Here is a 22,041-nt window from a genome sequence, read left to right on the forward strand (position 1 = left end):
ATGAGAAAATGGCCTGGTTGCATATTTATGGATTATGGTATATGTCCCATGAATATTGCAAACCTAAAAGTTAACAGTGAAGAGAAATGTGACTGTGGCTCCACACATACTTGACAGAACCATTTAGGAAAACAGTCCATTGCTGTGCCCCAAACATCCCAGTAAATGGAGGCTGGAGAAAGTGACTTTAGATTTCTCTCAGTGACGATTCAGAAGCTTCTGAGATCTGACAGATGCTGACACCCTAACTGATTCTGCCTCCTAAGCTGGAAATGCACAGAAAAACAGGATTTCTCCATCAGGAATCCTTTCCTCAGGGTGCTTCCATGCCTTTGCCTCAACTGTGGCCTAAGACCCTTTCCAGCTGTGGAAAGGGTGTGCTGAGGAGCTCTTCATTTTGAGAGATGCTGTTGTTCCTTGTGAATTGACAGGTTTTTCCATGGAATAAAAAACAGAATGTGGCATCCAAGTTTTCCAAGATATGAATATGTCAAAAATATTTAGAGCTTTATTTTTCTCTAAAGAGAAATGTATCAATTTTATTGCACATTCTTGAGCTATAGTCAAGGAAGAACTGAATTTATTTGTTCCCGACTTTGAAATTCTTAATTTATATGAAAATATTAGAAGCCAGATTAATTCTAATGCATCTAAAGCTAAGTTTTGTGAGTTTTCAGAAAGATTGGAAAAGTGTGATGTCCCTCACGGCCACTGTTCCACAGGAAGAAGTATTTGGTCACTAAAGCAGAACAGGAAGGTTGTGCTTCCTATTCTGTTTCTCTCCCACTTTTCTGGACTGATTTTAGGTTCTTTAATTTGAATTCTAACCACTTTGAGTTGCTGGGGGAGCCAGTGCTTTTACATTGAGTTTACAGTGGAATTCAAACTTTATTCCCACATTCCTAACCTGTAAGGTGTGAATAGTATTTACACACTGAACTGGTTTAAAAATTGCATTTTTCTTGTTTACCCCAGTATTCCACAACTGGCACAGCCAGGTAGTACTGCCCAAGCGAGGGTGGTACAGTGGCACCTGGGTTTGTCTAAAACAGCCACAGACCAAAAAAGATTACTTCAAAACCAAACCAAACCAAAAAGTATCTCCAGGATTAAAATAATTCTGTTGCAGTGTGAGATCTTAAGACTGCACGTGTTTCACACAGAAAACAAGATGAAAATATGAAGGTGACAAAGTGTCCTTTCCCCCTCAAAAGTGATGTCTCTAATGATTGGAGAGAGTAATTTAATTTAAAACTTTTATCCAAATCTTTTTCCCCAAGACACATGAAACCAGATCATAATACAGAGTTTAGCTATCAATTTTCTCACTGGCCCAGAAGATTTTCAAGAACTACAGAGCAGCAGTGAGAAATATTTTCATGTACTGAGCTGATCTGCAGCCTGAGCTGTGAGATCACCACACATCCTGTGATGTGTCCTGCATACAACTGTTCTGCAAGGTGCAATGGCTTTTATTAATAAAGCTCAATTTTCTTTTGGCATGGTTAAGTTTGTAAAAATCTTGTAATCATTTAATATTTCTACTATAAATTTGAAACATTCTTGTCCCCATATAATGCATGTTCATATATGGCACATACACTTGTGTAAATCAAAGATATTTCTAACAAGGAATATTCATATCTAACAAATAAGGTTAAATTAATTGAAATTTAATTTTATAAAATAAAGCTCACTCTAACAGCCTTAAAAATTTAAAAGCATAAAAAATTAAAGCATGATACAATATATAATTAAGCAAAACAAATCAGATTTCATAAAAACCACCTTCCTTTATACGACAGCTGCTAATTATCCTGCCCCAGTACATGCTTAGATGCAATTCTAGTTGAGAGTCACCATTTCCCTGAGATGCGTGTGACGGTTGGAGCTCTAGGGAGGCATTTCTGGAATGGGAAGCCATCCCAAAGACCAGGGAATGCTCTGGAATAAACATATTGGCAAGGGGAATGCTGCAGGGGATTTACTGAGTAACTTCCCTATCACACTGCATGTCAGCACTGAATTGGGTTCAGTTTGTGTTTAAGAAAATGAACAAAGCCTCTGTACAGTGATAGTGCTCATCTGAGGGAAATTACAGATATTTTAAGTAGGATTTTTCTGTTTGTTCTTGGCTTTGCAAATACTACTCTGCCCTGAAGTTATTCTGAGCAAAATTCCATCTGTCGCTCTCTGTCTGTATTTACTGTGTCCATGGTTATTTGATCAGACTGTGACTCCTGCCATATGCAAAAGGCATTGGATTGTCGTGTTTTCCTTCATTTTTGGCCACATTTAATGCCCTGTGTCAGCTCTGTCTTATTTGCAACCCTGACTGCTAATTTCCGAGGTGGCTGCCTCAGTGTGTTTGCATCAGCAAGCAAGAGTGATTGGAGTGTTAATCAGTACTAATCCTGTTATCAGAGCAGAAAAATATCAAAGCCTGACTAGGAGTCAAAATAAGGGATTATCAAACACAGTTTTTATTGGGGGGATCATAAGACAGTACAGCTCTGGTTTGGCTGAGGCTAAAACTGCAGGAGATGAAGCAGTGAGCTTTTGAAAGAGCCAAACCAGGGGAATTATTCCAAATCCTGAAGAATTTTACAAGTCAAACACAACACCTTGACCACAAATGCCTTCACCTCAATTTAATGTCACTGCAGAGGGGTTTGCACTGGGGAGCAACTCTTTAGAAGAGGGGAAATGTTCCAGTAGCCTGGAACTGTAGTTCTTAAGAGAAACTTGTTTCTTTGGGGCAGTGTCCTGTGACCAACCAGGTCAGTGTTATGCTTATAAGTCCAGCAGGCAGTAGTTTTTGTTCATACTGATCCTTTGGGTAGTCTGAATTGTCCTGTGAGCAGATCCAGTGCTCTCTAGTTCTGATCCCAGGTGCTTTTGGGGTGTCTGTGATGAGACTACATCATTAATTGGTTCAGTGATGCTGGAATCCTCACTTTCCAAACCACCACAAAACCACCTCTCAGAGTAGAAGATCCTGAAGGCAACATGTGCCAATGCAGGGTGGAGATTCTCTTTGACACTTGGCCTTGCAGGAAAGCAAGGAGAGAGTGCTGAGAAGGCTTTGGTTTCTAAAGCCCTGTGGATTTTAGGGAAGCTCTGAGCACCTGAGGATTCCTCAAAGCTCATCTTTGTTTCTACACCCTGCCAGGAAAGTATTCTGAAACTTTTCAAAGCAAAGCTCCACAAGCTATCTTCTAAAAGTCTCCATTTCCACTGCAGCCAGATGCTATTTTCTGTGCTGTGAAGTGAGAAAGAAAATCTGGGATCCTGTGTCCTATACAGCCACTGAGGTTTTCTGGCTCTTTAGGCAAACAGTCTGGAGTTTCATGTGTGGGTTTAGGCAAATGTCTTTGCAATTTCAGACTGTTAGAGTACAAACCCAACACACTTAAAGCACTGCACAGCTAAACAAACAAAATCTAGCCATAATATCAAGACAGATTACATATTTACTGATCAAAAATTAAGTTTAGTTTTTTTAAAACCTCATGAAAAAAGATTGTATGAAATCCACTGAGGTTCAAAGCTGAATTTGAAATTATAAAATTGATGACATGATAAAATTGATGAAGTGATAAAACCAATGCCCCTCATAGTGCCCCACACTGAAGTTCAGAATATTGCAACATTAAATTTTGCATTGAAGTTAATGCCACCCCACATATCTCAATGTTTAAATAAAAAAACCTTCATGGCCAATTAGATTCCAGGAAATCAAAGCATTTAAAGTCATTGCTGATCAGCATCACAACCACATCACTAAACCCAGCTGGTCAAACACACCTACTTCAAGAATTGTGCAAATCTACAAAAAGAGGTCACACCCCGCTCATGTGAGTCGATTCCCAACAACAACCCTCCAAATTAGCACTCAACCCCTAAAACCCCAGGCAGGTGCAGAGAGTTGTTGTCCCTGCTGGCCCTAAAGCTGTGGGGTTGTGTGGCCGGTGTGTGGCCGGTGTGGGGCCGCGGCTCTTGGGCGCCGGTTGTGTCGCAGTCTCTAATCTCTGCTGTTGCATGTCCTGGGCAGGCAAGCGTGGGCGACGCAGCAGTGCAGGATCGCTAGACAGCAATATGGAAGTAAGTAGGAAGTTCCTGATGTCTAGCTGGATGTGATGATGTGCATTTCAAACCTTTCTTTTATATACATACATATTTTTTTGCTCTTTTTTTCTTCTAACATATATATATATATATATATATAAAACCTGCCTGCCACGAATAAAATGCATGCCTAGGCTACTCACTCTGTATTCTTCCAGCTTAGAAAGCACTGACAGCTTGTTTTAGAGCAATGCCATTTTTGGTTTGAGCTAACTTTGTTCCCTTTGTTCCTGCAAGCATGGTTAAATGGATATGATGTGTCCTTTTGCCACCATTTCAGTCTGGTCCTAGCTTAAAAGCCCACTTGCTCTTTGTTACCAAGTACACTGTTCTTGCTGTTTGGTATTTAGCTACAACTATTGACTGTCATGCTCAACCATTCCCATTGCTTATTTTCAAGTTCAATTGCTAAATGTACGCAGTCATGACACCATGGAATTGCACAGATAGGGCATGGGAGGATAAAAAAAGTATTCAGATAGGTGAATACAATGTGGATTTCATGAGATTTCATTCATCTTCAAACCATTTATATATACTGTTCATGTCTCTGAATTCAGCTTGCAGGGGTTTTTTTTGTTTGTTTTTTGGTTTTTTTGGGGTTTTTTTTTTGTGTTTGCTTTAGGTAGATTGCAGTTTAAATCTAGCACACTTTGCTTAAGTACTGTCGTGTCCCGTAACACTTTAAAGATACAAACCCCAAACTTCCAGCAACTAAATTCCAGGCTAAATAATATAGTATGTTGGACCATAGGTCAGAATAATACAAGCACATAGAAATCTTAGTGGCAAAAACAGTATGGTTCAATTTAACACAAAAGTTAGAGGTAGGCCTGAGAAGCAGCACTGTCATGTATAGTAGTGTAAAACTACTATAAATAAAGATTTAAATACCATTTTAAAAGTCTGAACTGTAAGTGTAATATTTGCTGCTATATCTTTTAACGGTTTAGGTCGAAATTAATGTAGCTTTATTTTGTGTGTCTCTGTGTGTGTGTGTGTGTGTGTGTGTGTAGTAAAAAAAGCAAGTATGGTATTTTTTGCAGTATTTTAAAATGTATTTTTCCTTTAAAAACACACTCATAGGTCTTATACCATGTTACTCTTCCGTGACTTTTTTTAAAATTTAAAGTCATAACTTTTGATGTCAAAGTACTGAGAGACAATCACTCAATGCTTAACATCCCCTAAAAAGGGCATGAGTGCCCCATAGGCAACTTAGGGAAGGTGGAGAGAAAATTTTCTCTAGAACTCTTTAACATAATCCACCCAAGTGAACCCTAAAGGAGCAGTTTGTGGGTCAGTGTGAACTTTTTTAAATTTTTTTTTTCTGAACATTTCAATACTTTTTTTTTAATTTTTATTTTCTATTAATTTCTTTTTAGGGGTCCATCATTAGCAGTCCTCACATGCGCCGAAGAGCTACATCAACCCGAGAGTGTCCATCTCGCCCTCACCAGACTATGCCCAACTCCTCCTCACTCCTAGGCTCCCTCTTTGGTAGCAAGAGGGGCAAAGCCCTGTCCCAGAGCCACACGGCCCCGCTGCAGGCGGAGGGCGCGGCCCCGCACCCGCACCACGCACAGTACTGCCACCAGAACCCGCCGCCCTACCACCACCACCACCACTTCCATCCGCCCCCGCACCCGCACCCACACCCGTACCACCAGCACGGCCACGGCCACAGCCACGGCCCCTACCTGCCCCATGGCCACGGGCCGCACCACGCCCCGCACCACCACGGGCCGCCGCCGCCCGCCGCCTCCAGCACCAAGCCCAAACACAGCGGCATCAGCACCATTGTCTAGGCTAAAGACCCTTCTTATGACTCTCATTTTAAACACAGCTGCAGAGGCACTTGCAGGAAGCAACAAATCACACCGTCAGTTTTTACCTAGGCCGTTCCAAGCTTAAGGGCTTGTTGTTACTAAATAATTCCAGTTAGCCCAGGCCATACTGGTTTTACTTATCTACTCGATAGATGTTCACCACCATCCAATTAGTTCTTATTTACAAATTTGCCTTGAAAACATGCTGCTTGCTGAATCTGAGGAAAGCTACCTTTTACATCAAACCCCTGGACAATTTTACACACATAATGAGAAGATAGCCTATGGAAAAAAAAACAGGGAAAAAAATGAGACAGAACCAAGTGTTGCATTCTTGCTCTTTTATTCTCAATGGGCAAAAAAAATAAGTAGACCTGATATGGTTGATGAAAGTACGTAAGTAAACTTTATATAATATAAATGTATACATATAAATATAAATATATATATACTGTATAGTTAACATAGTGCTTGGAAAGAAATTTTTTCAGTCCACAAACTAGCAATATAGACTTTACAAGGAATTCCACTTACTTGATAGGGCAGCATAATAGATGAATAGCATATGAAAGAGTAGACCAAAAACATTAAAGGTTAGAAACTAATTTCAAACATTTCAATATTTTCATCACAAGTCCCCTGGACTTGTTAAGATTTCTAAGCTATCATTACTAAATGTGCCAAGTAACATAGCATTTAAATGTTGTAGTCCAGTACTGCTTTGTATAAATCCTTATTTTATTAACACGATGATATCATACATAATCAGTATTAGAGCTGCTCTGCTATTTCAGGTAAGCAAACTCATTAAGATGCAGTAATTATTCCATAGCAATGGAGGGTGCCCACTTACCAGGGGGCACCTCCAAGCATTGGTCACACAAGTTATTCCATAGCAATGGAGGGTACCCACTTACCAGGGGGCACCTCCAAGCATTGGTCACACAAGTTCTTAGACACTTTAAAGGCTGTGATAACTGTGAATTTACATGATCCACGTTTTTTTGTAAGCATATGGATTGAACAAGCACACGGGAAGAGTTCTGCCAGGTGCATGTAGACAGTGCAAAAACATTCATCTCAAACATGAACGTGGCAAACCTCCATCCTTCTCAGCTACCTTGGTTCCTGTTTACCATAATTTCTCATTTTTACACCCAGTGAAGCTGAATTCTAGTCCAGAGTGTTTCCAGTGGAAGTGCTTTAAAACTTAAAGGTTTGTTTAGGAATTTAGTATAGGGTATATATATATATATATATATATATATATATATATATATATATATATATATATATATATAAAAAAAATATGTAATTCCATGTAGCCATGTGCTAGCAACGAAGTGACTTTACCATTTTTACTCATCACATTTGTTAGTTTGAAGCACCCAGCACTCAGCAGGCTGAGTTCATGCTCAAACCCTCACTTCCATAGTCCAGTTAGTGGCAAGACATCACATAAAAATAGGCTGTGCTGTTGTTGCTTATGTGTTGTAACCAATCCATTTGCAAATCTCTCTACAATTTGTATCCCTAAGTCCTGTACAAAGTTATCCATGGCACCTACTTTGTAGTTTCAGCACTTTGAGCCACTGCAAGGACTTAACACCTAAACAGTAGAGACAAAGGAATCACAACTGCAAAACTGTACCAGCGTAAAAGCAAACCTTGAAGAGGATGAGCAAAAAGTTCCAGTAAGAGATGGGTAAAAGTAATCACAGCTCCAACCAGTCGGGTTTCTATGTAACAGTAATAAAAGCGTCCCAAATTAGGAGGACATGGGAGCAACAGAGTGACTTGTCATGTTGGCTTGCTTGTGGCATCTCTATTGTGAGGAGGATGAGAGAGGTTCAGTCATTTTTTCCCTTTCATACCATGGATACCACAATACCAGCAAAACGGCAAACTGAGCACTTTGTTCACCTCCACAGAGAGCAAATGCAGCAATCTAGAGTTTAGCCTTGTTTCCAGCAGTTCATGTTTGTTTCACACATGTGCAATATGTTTTCCCCTTCTGCTCCTTCTCCTCGGAATGGTCTCCATGAAAAGAAAACAAGTGATTATTATTTTTCTGTATCACTCATTCTATTCTAAATTCTGCGGCTTACCTTAAGAGGGCTCACCTGGGTCCCCTGAGGCTCTGTTCCTCACAGTTTAAAAAATATATACTGTTCTTATAAGGGAAAGTAGAACTGTCTGCATGTCATCTAATGTTATTAGTGTGAGGCTACACTCTACATACTGTATAATTGCAAAATATATCAGTGTTACTGTTGATATTAGTTGAAGTGATAACATATTTCAATATGTAGACTTTTCTTCATACATCTGTACCAATAGTAGAGTCTAACTGTAATTTATAGGTTGTTCCAGAAAAGATAAAGAACCACTTAGGTGCAGACATCTCTCAGAAACTGCATCTTTTCATTAAAAGAGGTGAGAAAGCTCCTCTTCACTGGGTGACAGAGTCTGTACTTGTTTCAGATGCAGAGGCATAATGGAAGCAAAATTCTGTATATGGAATAAAGGCAGAATATGCAGTAGCAGTGGAGAGGAAAATCTGACTCACTGTGTCACTGAACACTGAAGATGTTAAATCTCCCAGATCTGCATTTGCTTTATGTTTAAAAAACCCTTTCATTCATTTAAATTAGAGTTACATATAAATATTCTGTACTTAAACAGTAAGCCACAGTTTATTGCCTGACCACTGATTTTCCATGTGCAATCAATGCATTTGTGAGCCAAAGTGTTGAGGAGATGTCACAAACGTGCATGCACAGAAACATTTCCATGTGGTTCCATGGACATTGGGGAGGAAGCTGTGCCTGTCATGGGCATGCAGGGAATGTGAAATCACAGATCATTGGGAAGCTGGTTAGAAACTAAAACTGGTCACAGAGAGCACAGGATTTGGAAACTGTTCTTTCAAGCCAAGGAGGAGAAACAGTGGACATGACTTTTTTTTTTCCCCTAGTTTTGTTCTGTTTCTTAGACTGCATGTTTCTGTCTACTGCAACGAAACAGTCTTGGTGTCAGCACAAGTCTCCAGACCTTTGCTGCCCCTCTGATTCCATCCTTGATTAACAATTGCTTAGAGTGGTATGAGTCATGCCAAGAATAGGAGAATTCCAGCTTTTAACGCATGGGGTTAAGAAAATGAATTAAAATGAATTCTTCAGCCTGCAGGCAGGAGTAGAATTGAGAGGGTTTTTTCTCAGATGCCATTGCCAATTACAAAGTGGTACAGAACTGCATAGAGTGACCGTGGTTCTCTCTTCCCATAAACAATGTGGCAAAGCAGTAATGCTGATTTGAACAAATGAAAGGGAAATGTAAAGAATGACGGTGTGGCAACAAAAAAGCCCCATCTTTTCTGGGACAACAATCAAATATATATTTGGGGTTTTTATTTTTTTAAGTTAAGAATGAAATATAAGACAATGTAAAAAACAAAAAATCTAAGTTCATCCTAATATAATGTGCGTCTTGTATTGCTAAAAAAAAAAAAGTCTAACATACAGTGTAGAATGATTTTCCCATCATGTACTGCATGCAGCAGAAGCCTCTTGTTTCTTGATAAAATGAGCTGAAAGACAGTCAGCAGATATTTAAACACTGAATCTCTAGATGTTGACTTGCTGTTCCATATGAAGCTGTATGTGTTTTCTGCAGTTAAGCATGCATTTTGCTGTTCCCTTGTAAAATACCACTTCTTGCCTGCAAAATGGATTCTTGTGTATATATTTCAAAGAAAAGTGGAACCAATAGCAAGATTCAATTTGAAAAAGAGAAAAGTGGGTGGTGAAAATGGGACCAGTAAGGGGACTAGAGAATTCTCTAAATTGTACATAGTGTGTAAATTAGCATTACTGTAAGTCTGCAGTCACTTTGAGGTTACCTATCTCCTGCTAGGAACTTAAATCAGCTTTGAGTTGTATTAAACTGTTAGAATTAGGTCTTGAATGCAGACTGTTAAAGACTTCAAAAATCATTATGCTTACAAGAAGCTTCTGTTCTGGGGAGGCTTGAGACCTTTTGTAACTGGGGAAGAAAGGAGTGCTTTCATTTTAATATGCATTCTGTTTGTAAGTAGTAACAGACCCTATTGATGTAAAACTATAACTGTGATCATGTGGAAAAATCAAATAAATCATTTAAAACTCCTTGTTTCTCATTTTGTGTAATCCAACAGTTTCATATCTGAAATTATATCATATACAACTCTTCATATCTGAAATTAAGGAAATTCCTTGCAATGGTATCTTGGCCCAGCTGAGGCAGTGGGATTTCTGCTCACTTCAGAGGGGCAACGAACTGAAGATCAGGTGCTGGAGGTCGTGAGTGGAGTCTGTGACCCCTTCTTATTTGACTTGAATTGGTGTGGTGGTGCTGTAATAAATTTAGTTCTAGAGTCACTAAAGAGCAATGAATCCAATAGCCAGGTGTGCAGACAGGGAGACAATCCAGCGCCTAGATGTGCAGAAAGACAGGGAGACAGCGATTCCAGCACCCAGATGTGGAGACAGGGAGGTACTGCACAGGCCTTGGTGGACAATTCCCAAACCCCTTGAGCCCTGGACAGTGCTGACAGCTTTGAGACCTGGCCCAGGACCTGTGTGTCCAGCTGACACCAGGTGGCCTCAGGAGTTCCTGTCCAGGGCACTTCTGCCCTGCCTGAAGAGGGCCCCATTTGTCCTTGCCCGGGCCAAGTCCTGGGCTGCTCCATGGAACATCTTCAGGAACTGGCAGTGCCTCTGGCCACAGGCAGGGGGCCCCAGCCCCCTCATCCCATCACTAAGTACTGCCCAGTTACTCCTGGTCCTCTCTGTTGTGTGTCTCAGTTTCCAGCCCAGAAGACTCCTTTGCTACACATGGCCTTCCCAGTATTTGAATTGTATCCTGCAGTTACACTTTGATAAGCACCTGTGGGATATTCCATTGTGTTCTGGCCTTGGTGCATTTCCAGCATTTCCAGGGGATTGTAATGTGTCTGTAAAGCCTGGCCAAGCTAATGCTCAGCTGTAAATTAAACTAAATACTGTCTTTGCTTCTGTTTTCTATTTTAGGAGAATCTTGAATTATTTTGTGGGAATAGTCAAATATGATCTCTTTCTGGAGGGCTGTAATTTCAGGATGTGCATCTTTATCAATGATTCTTTTATTTTTATTTTTTTTGATAGGTAAGTACCCACTCACAATCATCCCCTGCGCCACCTCTGAGCTGTGGGACCCCTTAGAAGGTGACCAGTGCCTTGGTACCACAGAAACATCCTCTAGTGGAAGTAGAGGAATTTGCAGAGCTGTTCTTCACTGATACTTCTATTCCTGGTTTAGAAATTAGGATTTGTAGAATTTTAATACATATTGAGAAGACACGAGGTCCGCATGTGGCAGTGCACGAGAATGAGTTGTCATGCAATAAATAACTTCTCAAGCTCTTCTAGATAGAAACTTTTTACCAACAGGTTCTTTTCCAAATATTTTTTGTATTTTTTGTATTTTTTTGTTAAAATAAAGAAATGCAAGATTAAAAGGATAGAAAAACAAAATAAAAAACTTTAAATGTTTTATCTGTATTTTTCTGCAGATTTTTGTTGACTTAACAATGAATTCTACTGTGTTGGTTTTGCATTGATTGACATTTGGGGAAGAAGAGACCACCCACAGAAGTGATTTCTCTGAGAAAATGTGCTGGGAGCTTCCTCTGTGCCTGGGAAAGACCAATAGCTGGTTACTTTTGAGAATTGACAACTTGTTAAGCCATTTAGAAGTTAGATCCGCCTCTGTGAGTTCCACACAATAATACACTAAAATATCCCCTTTAATTCATGAGAGTATAAAGAAATAAAGTATTCAAACTGTGACTGTGAACAGAAGCATCCATTAATAAAGCCAAGCAAATGTTAAAGTAGCTGTGATCCCATAAAAAACTTAAACAAAAAAAGAAAGTGAAAACCTTTTGCCCCCAGGGAGAGAAAAAGTTCTCTCCCTGTTCCCAAATAATCACAGAAACAAAAAAAAAAACCCAAAAACCTTTACCTTTAAACAACTCATCCTTTATATAATACTCCATAATTTCATAGCCCATAAACATAGTTGTAGGAAGGCTATAAAAATAAGAAAAATTTTACAATTGTAGAACTTTTTCCAAGCAACTACTGTTTGTAAAAATAACCATGAGAGAACTGTTTCTTACAAAGAAATCCCCATAACATGGCAAGAAAAAACTCCTCTCACTATAAAAACTGGCAAAAGACTATTATATAATTGGTAATTGATTTAACATCCCAAATTTTGTCTCTCTGTCATCAGCTGAAAAAAAAAAGTTAAGCAAAGAGAAAAAAGTGTTTTAAAAGTTTTATTCTAATTCTTATTCTTTAGTTCTCTCAGTAAAGTTTCTTTATACCTTTTAAAGTTTAAGCCTATTTTACCCTTCTCCTAATCCATATCTCACAGCAAAAAATAAGTAAGTACACTAGTAATTTTTAGCCAGCACTAAAATCCACCACACTATGTAGTGCATTAGCCAAAAAACTCAAATTAGCAAATCTAAACCACTACAAAAGTATTTTTTGTATTTTTTTTTTGGTTGAAATAAAGAAATGCAAGATTAAAAGGACAGGAAAACAAAATAAAGAACTTTAAATGTTTTATCTGTATCCTTCTTCAGACTTTTATTGACTTAATCAATGAATTCTACTTAACAATCTTTTTCCAGTTGGCCTTAATGACTGTTTTTCATTCAGTTTCATAAAAACAGGTATGGTATTTTAGCATATATTTATTTTATTTTAATAGCTGTGCAGTGTTTTATTCATATTCAGCCTGTGTTACAGCTGCATTAAATATACCTTTTCCAAAGGAATCTTTCTGGATTTTTCCCCTACTTGATGATTTTTTTGCTGCTATTGTTAACCAAAAATTCCTGGAAGAATAGAAATATCTGAACCACACAAATATTTCATTTTATATTTATTTTTTTTAGTAGGCCTTCTTTCTGTTTCCTATTATTTCAAGAATTAAAGCTAAATCCTGTATTACTCAGTAAAACTAAATCAACTACAGGATGAGGCTGGTCATGAAAGTTAGGAAAAACTTAAATTAATATTTCTGCTGGATGTACTTCCTCAGTTAAGCAAGACTTAAATGAAAGTTGTGTGGGTGATGCTGGCTTGAAGCCATCATTTTTTTCAAATGTTTGGGTTTATCATTTTTGCTATGTGAATAAATTCATATTTTTAGAGATAAAATGAAAAAAAATCCCCTTTATTTAGCATTTTTGCAGTAACTGAGATGTGAAATTAGCAGCATGGTTCATGAGACACAGCAGCTGAAAGCAGCCACAGGAGTGTGCAACTCATTAGCTCTGCTGGGAAATGACACCACTGGAGCTTTCACTTATTTATCATACTTGGACACAGTCCTTTAGACAGGTCTGTGTAATGAGCAAAGCAAAAATAATCTGTCTTTAATAAGATGAGCAGGGGAAATTCATTCCAAGGCAAATGAAATGTTAGGAGTGCATGATGGAAATGTCATTTCTCTGCAGCTTCTCAGCTTTGCTACAACTCAATGCCTTGTTTCTGAGGAGGAAATGGGTCCTGGGTTTGTGTCGTGCAGCTTTCTGGGCTGTTGCAATATTCTATGACCCTGCTCATATATTTGCAGACTGACAGTATAGCTTCATTAAAAAAAATACAAAAAAAACCTGTCTATATATTAGTAGTGAACCACAGGGGATGTGTCCTGAACAATTCCTCTGACTGCAGGAATTTGAAATGACTGAAAAAAAAGCTAGTGAGAAAGCACTGATATTTTGGGTTGTTTCTCTTCCCAGATGTGAAACGGGAGAAATGTATACCTCACTTGAGATGGAGCAAGTTATTGGACTAATAATCATTTATGAAATGTTCCTTCTCTCCAACATTAAAGTGTAATGAAGTTTATTTTGGTAAAGAGGTTCCTTGACCCATTTCCCTTCTGTCTTCATTAACAGTGCCAAGATGTGCTTTATACATTGCTTGGCCTATTTTCCCTTGCTTGAAAAATTAAATCTTAATCTTATTTGGCTGTTAAAAAAAATTATAATGTGAAATAAAATACAAAATACTTCAAAATATGGGGCAAATTAGTGATTCTTTTCAATCTAACATGGCAGAGCTGATGGACAATTTCCCTGCAAGTGCCACCTGAAATTGTGAGGAATACCTTTCACTAACAGAATGTCTCTTTATTTTTCAGGTGGTTTCTTAGATGGCCACAGTCCAGTCAGTGTGGATGGACAACAGCTTGGACAAATTTATGTATGTATTTATACAGTGACTGTGTTAACAACTGTGTTTCAAACAGATCACATCACTTCCACAGCACATAACCAGGAGCAAAAGTGGAAATACCAATTCCTGCTCTCATCTTTCCCAGGATTTCATTTGTGAACATTAAAAACCTCTTAAAAAGTATTTCAAGCCAGGAGGTGATGCAATGAGTACATCATCATGTGCCTGTGGGAAAGACAATTATCAATGTCAAGTGCAAAACTTTCATACCATCTGTCAGGTTGAAAAAGAGCAAACAATGATTGCATAAAGAGAGGAGGAATTTTATGTATTTTCCTGGAAGTGCTGCAAAGCCTCGTGAATGTTTCTGTAAAGTAATTTAGTGACACTTTTTCTATGTCTTTTCTATACTTTTCTACTTTTTCTATAAATATCTATGTCTCAAAGAGTTGAATGTTATCAGGTCATTTTATTATTGAACACCAGTATTTAAGTAGCTACTTGTTGTGTTCCAGAGCAGCAGGATCATGTCCAGGGAAGCTACAATTACCAGCGGCTTACATGGGACTCAAACGAGATGGGCTTCTGCTCAGGAAACCATTTACTCAGCACACAAACTCGGCTTAGATCCAGAGACAGAGAGCTCCAGAGGCAGGGAGATAGGTTTTGTGGGACAGAATCAGGGTGGAGTTTAAGGTTGGGGTCTAATAGGAACAGAGCAAGGGAGAAACTCCAGGGGTTCAAACCCAGTCAGAATTCCCTGGACTGCCACCCCACAAGGGTCTGGGGTGGGGCAACTTTTCCAGGGGTCATAGGGCCCATCCCCTGAGGCAGAGGGATGGAATCCACACTTCCCAGACTTTAAAGCCACACCTCTCACTTTAACAGTGCTTATCTGATACTAAATCTTTGCATCTCTGAGTGGGAGGGGGGCACCTCATAACTGCCCCTTGTTTTTATTAAAATTTTATTAGGAGCTTAGAATGTTTATAAAACTTATACTATAGAAAATTCAACCCCCCCCCACAAAGTACCTGCCTTGCTTTGTGGGACACTAAAAGCACTAGCACCCAACAACAAAACACGTTAAGCAAACAAGCACAAACAAAATTAGAAACAAACACTTAGATATTGGACAATAGCTGGATAAATTAAGCAGTGGTGGTAGTTAATACAAACATAAAGGTTTTTTTAGTTCAGTCTCTTCCAGTTCTTAATTTTCTTTTAGGAAGAGGGCAGTTCTTTGATCTCCTTTTACAAAGGGGCAGAGTTCTTAGTGTTCAGCCTCAGATCCTGTCCTGAAAATATGGACGTCATCACTTTATGGGTTGATGATGAAATGCAGACCTTTGGAGCTCGGGTTACAGTTCTGCCTTTCCCAGAGGGGGTGTTACCCACGATGGAAAAGGCACAGGCCCCAGAGGTGGAGCATCCTGAGAAAGGGGTGGAAATGGAGGAGGAGTTACTGAGGGGAAGGGAGGGCATAGGGTTCGGGAAAGAAGGAGTAAGGCAGGAAAAAGGGATCCCAGACTGCGGGGTCAGCGCTATCTTGGGAAGGGGGGGTCCAGGACAGCATATTTTCATTTTCCTGGACAAGGAACAAGGAATGTGGAAAGACAGGGGGTGAAGGAGGACACAGAACGGTGGGCAGATGGCAGCACACCTGCATCACTCTGGACGCTCTCCATCCCTTGCCTGCCTCCAGGAAAAGGGGGATGGGGTGGCAGAGACACACATGGGTGAGGGGGAGTCAGCAGCAGCCCCGAGCCATCCAGGCATTTTTCACCCTTTGTCCTGCCCTTAGGAACAAAGGAGAGGGGAAGATACGGGGAGGTATACACTAAAAAAAAAAATAGGGACTTCACAGAAGCTAGCAAACTGTCCACAGGAAGAGCCAATACCACCCATATCATCCATGCTGTTCCTATCATCCATAAAAGTCCTTCCCATGTATAAAAAAAAAGAAAAGCATCCATAATACATCTTGTTGGGTGATGGTAGATGTTTATCCCATCACCTGGTCTCGGTCCTCCCCTGTAAGCCCTTTTCCCCCATGCCTTTGAGGCACTCTGAGCTGGCCCTCCTGCCAGGTACTTGAGTCCTCCTTTATAAGGTGGGAGTCTTGCCGGCTGTCAAGCCATCAGCAGGGCACTTATGGGGTGTCCGTGGATCTGGTGGTGCTGTTCTCCTGGTGCCTCACTGCGTGCCCACATTCTCCACCATTTGTTGCAGTCCAGGGCTGCAGAATCAAGTCCAGGGAGGGTACAGATACTGGTGACTGGGATGGGACTCCAGCAAGATGGGCTCTGTCAGGAAACAATTTATTCAACACAGGAACTCAGATGCAGTGACACGGAGCCCCAAACAGAGGCAGGGACATGGGTTTTGTGGGACAGAACCAGGGTGGAGTTTAAGGTCAGGGACTAATAGGGACAGAACAAGGGAGAATCCTCAGGGGCTCAAACCCAATCAGAACACCCTGGACTGCCTCCCCACAAGGGGTCCAAGGTGGGGCAATTCTTCCTTGACTGAGGGGCCTATCCCCTGAGGCAGAGGAATGGAATTCAGACTTCCTGGGCTTTAAAGCTACTCACTTTAACAATGCTTATCTGAAACTAAATCTTTGCCTCGATGGGCAGGGGGCATCTCACAGCTGCTGGAAAAATATGGAAGAATAAAAAGGAAACTGAAGGGTAATTTTATTGTAGTCTTTTACTGATCTCTACTTCTCTTGCATTAATTCCTTCTCAGGAAGAAATTCTGTGTGGAATGGGCTGAAACGGACTGGGGATCACTGTGGGAGTTGTGGTTGTTCACAAAATGTGCCTTATGAGGAGCTGTAACAGCTGAGGGATTAGCTGGCCCAGGAAGGGAATTTGAAGTGATGGGAACACATGGAATAAAAGTGGGGAAAGGAAAAGGCTGGGCATGTTGCTGAAGCAGAAGGCAAAAATACTGATTTTTTTTTTTTTTTTCCCACTAGATTTTGCAGTTCTGTGCAAGGCAGTTTGAAGATATATCAGGTCAGGATGGAGGGGTTTCTGCAGAGAACCACAGCTGCCAGGAGTGTGATTTCAGCTGTGGTTACACACAGCACTGGAAGGGTTGCATGGATGGGACAAAATCTGAAGTGTGGCACAATTGGTGCCAGTGCAGGAGCAGAGGACTCTGTGCCAGTGATGGTCTGCCTGCAGTTTCATGCTGTGGGTGTGATATCACCCCCTGTGACTGGAAAAACTCCAGGTGTTTATTTAGGATATGCTCACAGTGCTATCATCCTGCTTGTTGAATGAACACTTAGGGTGGGGTGTGCTGGCTGCTGCTTCAGTTCTTTTGAACTTCCTGATGAGGCAGCTTTTCCTGTGCTTCCCAACTGCCCAGTCTTGTTTTTCACTGTTTGGATCATTTTCTTCAAGAAGTTTTTACCATGCTCTCTTTATCCTTTCTTTCAAGCTGCCACGTCACCCCTACATCACCAGGACCTGCCTGACTTGTCTCAGGAGATGGCCTCAGTTTAGCCCTTTCATCCCTTATATTCAGTCTGGGAGGTGTTGTGAGACCTACACCTCTCCTGACCCCAGGACAGTGTCTTCTGCCCAGAGCTGGAATGTGGCACTGCTGTGGCAGTGCCACCCAGGTCCCCTCAGAGCAACATTGTGTGGCTCTGCCCCATTAACCCCACATGTCATGAGGCTGAGGTTTTTCCCTTTCTATCCATAGCATCAACCACTTGTGGATACCCTATAGAGACCCTGACATCTCATCACTGCATCCCAAAGATTGGAAGTGCTCCACTCAGCTCAGCGTTCCTCACCCATTGTTTTCTGGCAGGAATAGACATCACCTCTTGCTTTTCCACCCTTCAAAACAAAAGAAGTAGGACAATGTTACTCAGTCATAGCTGAGCACATCCTTACCTTTTCCTGTCCCCTCACTTAGCCCTTCCTGTTCCCTAGCTGCAGTACAGTTGAGAGGCAACAAACATGGCAATTTATTTGGATTACAAGATTAAAGAATTTTAATTTTACAAGTCATAAGTAAAAGAAGCAAAATAAGAGAGTTCATTAAGCCTGTGTTTACTTGTTCTTTTTGTAAATGCCATTTTGTCACATTCTGCAGTTGCACGCAGACCAAAGCAAAATGAGGGCAGGTGGACATGGAGATGTCTGAAATTGACAAAGTAGTAGCAGCCTTTGAGGGGCTTATTTTATTTGAAAGAAACAGTTCAAATAAATTATACCCTTGAGTAAATTAAGTTTAGCACAGAGAAAGCCCTTCTGTGTGGGTGAGCACCAGTCCCAGCCACCTGCAGGTGAGGCAGAAGCTGTGGGGTGATGAGGCCACAAACCTGACTGTGCCCTCTTGTACAAAGGGGCAGCAGTGACTGCTTCTCAAGCAGATTTCAGTGTCAGGTTGCAGGTGTAATACATAGCATAAATAAATTCACGCTAAAGTTATAATCTTGTCTGATAAGAATCCTAGCATATTTCCAGGAAACCTTCTCTGATGAGATTATGGCGATATGCAGTAAGGCCAACATGAATATTTGTCTGCAAGAAGCATATTTCCAAGAAACCTCCGTCTGATTATAACTTATGAATATTCATCTGCAAGAAGTGTATTTCCAAGAAACCCGACAAGATTACAACATATACACCCAAAACAACATGAATATTTGTCTGCAAGAAGCATATTCCAAGAGACCCCCGAAGAGCCTGAAAACATATAAAAAGCACCCTGAGACAGTTGCAGTTTGTAAAGCATGGTGAAGCGGTGCTAGCAAGCCCCTCCCTGCCCCACCTGATGCTGTTCGCCTGGTACAGCATCGAACTGAATTTTGCTTGTGGCTTTTTATGATTTTATATTTTAATAAATTCTTCTTATTAATCAAGTTGGCCGCTCATATATAACACAGGCCAGGAGAGCTGCTCCTTTTAAAAGGCCCTTATTAAAAAGACAGCTCTGGGGTGGGGCCCGAGGGGTTGCACACGCCAGCACTGCTCCCCCTGGACGAAGGCAGAGGATTCGTGCAGCTTTGTCACTAGCCCCGAACTGAGCCTTCCTTCCTTCCTCACGGGAGACCCTAGGAAAACTGCTCCTCCGCCTCGTTGTCCAGGGGGGTCACTCTTTTCCAGTTGGGTCATGGCGATACCTTTTAAGCAGGCTCAGATGGTGTAGGAAGATGGTCTTCCTTCTTAGCTTGCCGGGATATGTCCTTTTGGTCCTTTATTTTCCTGTTGGCTCGTTGTCATTAGGGGTTTTTGTCTCCCAGCAGCACTAAGTCCAGCCTTGTTTGTACACAGCCACGGGCGCCATTTCGGGGAGCAGTGGAGGCATTACCTGACGCGAAGGGGATAAAATGTAGGGGAAAAGTAACCAGGGGTAAGGCAGGGAGAAAGCACCAAAAAAACTTCAACAACCAATCAAACAAATATCAACAGTGAATAACTTTGGTTCAACAACAGTATTTCTCATAGGGTAACCGGCTCAGTAATCTCACACGGGTATGGCACTTGGGATTTTAAAAAAGACAAAACCTGCTGCCAGAGCGATAGCAGGGGAAAGCGAAGGAGGAAAGGGAATGCTTGGTGCAGGGCAGCACAGCACAGTGGTGTGTCTTTGGCACTCCTTTATGTGTGGAAAGGGCTGCAGGAGCTGCCGGCACCACCCTGCTCCGGCCCCTGACACACGGAGCAGGGGGAGTTAGACTCGGCTGGAGATTTTGGGACGATTTCCATGTGCTCGGCTTGCAACTCAGCGTCTCCAGCAGATCCACGCGGTGATGCACCGATGCCTCTCTGTAGTGCTGTTCCCCGTCAGGTCTGCACCGCTGCTTTCGCTTCAGGAAGGCGATTCGAAGGCACCCTGGATACACCAAGAGCTAGTTCTCGGTGGGACCGTGCGGCTCACGCAGGAGCTGCCGGGGAGGGGAGGGTGATTCGGCCGGAACCGGCCCCAGGGCGGGGCAAGGGAACCCGTAAGTATCTTCATTGCCGTGCCCGCGCTCCCTGCGGCTCAGCCGTGATGGGATATGTCGCCGTCCCGGCAGTCGCTGGGAGTGAAGCACCGCCCGGTGAGGCCGTGCCCCGCCCCGGGCCGTGCCGGGCGCTCGGCAGTGCCGTCAGCGAGCGCCGACTGCGGCCATGAGTGGGGTTCTACGGCTTCTGCGAGCCCTGCGCGCCTCTCGGCCCGGCCCCACAGCCCGCGGCCTGCGCACGGCCGCGCCACGCCGCGCCTTCGCCAAGGAGCTGTTCCTCGGCACCCTGCGCAAGGTGGGTCCGCGGGGATGGGGGCGGCGATGGGGCCGACCCGGGGGCCCTTTCACCGACGGACAGCGGGGAGGCCGCGGTGGGGCTGGCACAGGCTGGGCGCATCTCCCGCCCGGGCTCGTCACCAGCACACCCAGGGCCTTTTGCAGCCGCTCATGCCCAACCTGGGGCCGCGGGGCTTGGTGCGAGCCCACGGCAGGAGCCGGCCCGCGGCCTGGTTGTCCCGTAGTTCCCGGGTCCAGCTGGCGCAGGGGCCCTCAGCGGGAGCCGTGCCAGCTGAAGTGACCCCTTGCACGCCGTGGAGCTCTCAATATAACCTAAGCTAAGCCACAGCCCCCTGTGCTTGGCAGCCCCACAATTTATGTGGTGGGGGGTTTTTTTTCCAGTTGAATAACCAGTTTGGAAGAAACTTCCCAGATCATCGAATCCAACCCATGCCCTAACACCACAACTAGACTATGGCAGCGAGTGCCACATCCAATCTTTTTTTAAACACATCCAGGGATGGTGACTCCACCACCTCCTCGGGCAGACCATTCCAGTACTTTATCACTCTTTCTATAAAAAATTTCTTCCTAATATCCAACCTGTATTTCCTTTGGTGCAGTTTGAGACTGTGTCTTCTCGTAGACGCATCTCACACAAATTCCCTCTGCAAACATGTCCTTCTGCAGCACTCTCTGGGTATGCCACAAACTTGTATCACTTTATTTGCTGTTTTTACTTAAAAGGTCGAGACTTTGTGTAAATTTCTGCCTACAGTTTTGATAGGAAAGATTGAAATTCTGGTCATGCTTTGAGATGCCACAGGACAAAGAACTTAAAATCTGAGCTAGAACACTGTATTAAGCAGTTTGTTAATGCAAGGCTTAGAGTGTGCATTCATCAGAGGTTGCAGGGTGAAGGAAACTGAAAGAAGGAATAACTGAAATCCACTTGAAATGAGTTGAGCACTAAAGTCTCCTGCAACAGAGCTTGTCAGGTAAAGTGTTACAACAGATAGTACTCAGGCTCCACTGTGTTAAATCCTTCTTCAAATATGTCTGGGATGTTCTTTCTCTCAAATTTCAGTACAACAGCTTTCTGAAAACCTCTAGCATTTCCCAGGTCCTGAATTTTTGATGCTGATATTATTGCTCAGGGTATCAGGAACAGATTTGTGTGGACACAGATAAATTCTTCTGTTTAAAAGGGGCGAGGCAGTAAAAAATTAGCAGTGTGCTTCTAACACAGCTTCCAACTTTGTGTGTTCCTTGCTTGGATTTTTTATCAATTCAAAGCTGTCGGGCCATGCTGCTCCCAGTTTATGGCCAGAAAATCCTGGTGATGATAAGGAGTGGTGGGACTCACTCCCCTTTTTTCTCCAGGCATTAACAGGTGAAGCATGCTGGGTGTTTTCAAGGGACAATGTTCATGGACTCTGGAAACATTGGAACAGTTCATTGATTTTGACACAAACTCATTTTTTATCAATCCCTAAATAGGGTTACACTGACAAAGCTCATGAGTGGTGAAGGATTTTTGCAAACTTCTAAT

At 42.1% G+C, this 22,041-nt stretch overlaps 2 protein-coding genes across 38 annotated transcripts in view; both read left to right on the plus strand.

Annotated features, from left to right (window-relative positions):
* Positions 1–10,123, plus strand: part of IQSEC1 (IQ motif and Sec7 domain ArfGEF 1) — a 291,038-nt gene extending 280,915 nt beyond the window's left edge. For 24 of the 28 annotated variants that reach the window (XM_086846616.1, XM_086846623.1, XM_086846628.1 and 21 more), the window contains 2 exons: positions 4,055–4,104; positions 5,514–10,123. In XM_086846616.1, the coding sequence (XP_086702742.1) occupies positions 4,055–4,104; positions 5,514–5,936 (473 nt within the window). In that variant the 3' untranslated portion in view covers positions 5,937–10,123. The remainder of the gene's footprint in view (positions 1–4,054; positions 4,105–5,513) is intronic. The other 4 variants (XM_086846639.1, XM_086846640.1, XM_086846636.1 and 1 more) reach the window with 3 other exon arrangements.
* Positions 10,124–16,875: 6,752 nt separating this feature from the next.
* ACAD9 (acyl-CoA dehydrogenase family member 9) overlaps positions 16,876–22,041 on the plus strand; it is a 30,125-nt gene continuing 24,959 nt past the window's right edge. For all 10 annotated transcript variants that reach the window (XR_015275118.1, XM_086846655.1, XM_086846656.1 and 7 more), the window contains exon 1: positions 16,876–20,508. Coding sequence is in view for 9 of the 10 variants with exons in the window: in XM_086846655.1 (XP_086702781.1) it covers positions 20,380–20,508 (129 nt within the window). In the remaining variant the exon portion in view is untranslated. The remainder of the gene's footprint in view (positions 20,509–22,041) is intronic.

Source organism: Cyanistes caeruleus, chromosome 11, assembly GCF_971803275.1.
Source record: "Cyanistes caeruleus chromosome 11, bCyaCae1.hap1.1, whole genome shotgun sequence".
NCBI classification, from domain to species: Eukaryota; Metazoa; Chordata; class Aves; order Passeriformes; family Paridae; genus Cyanistes; species Cyanistes caeruleus.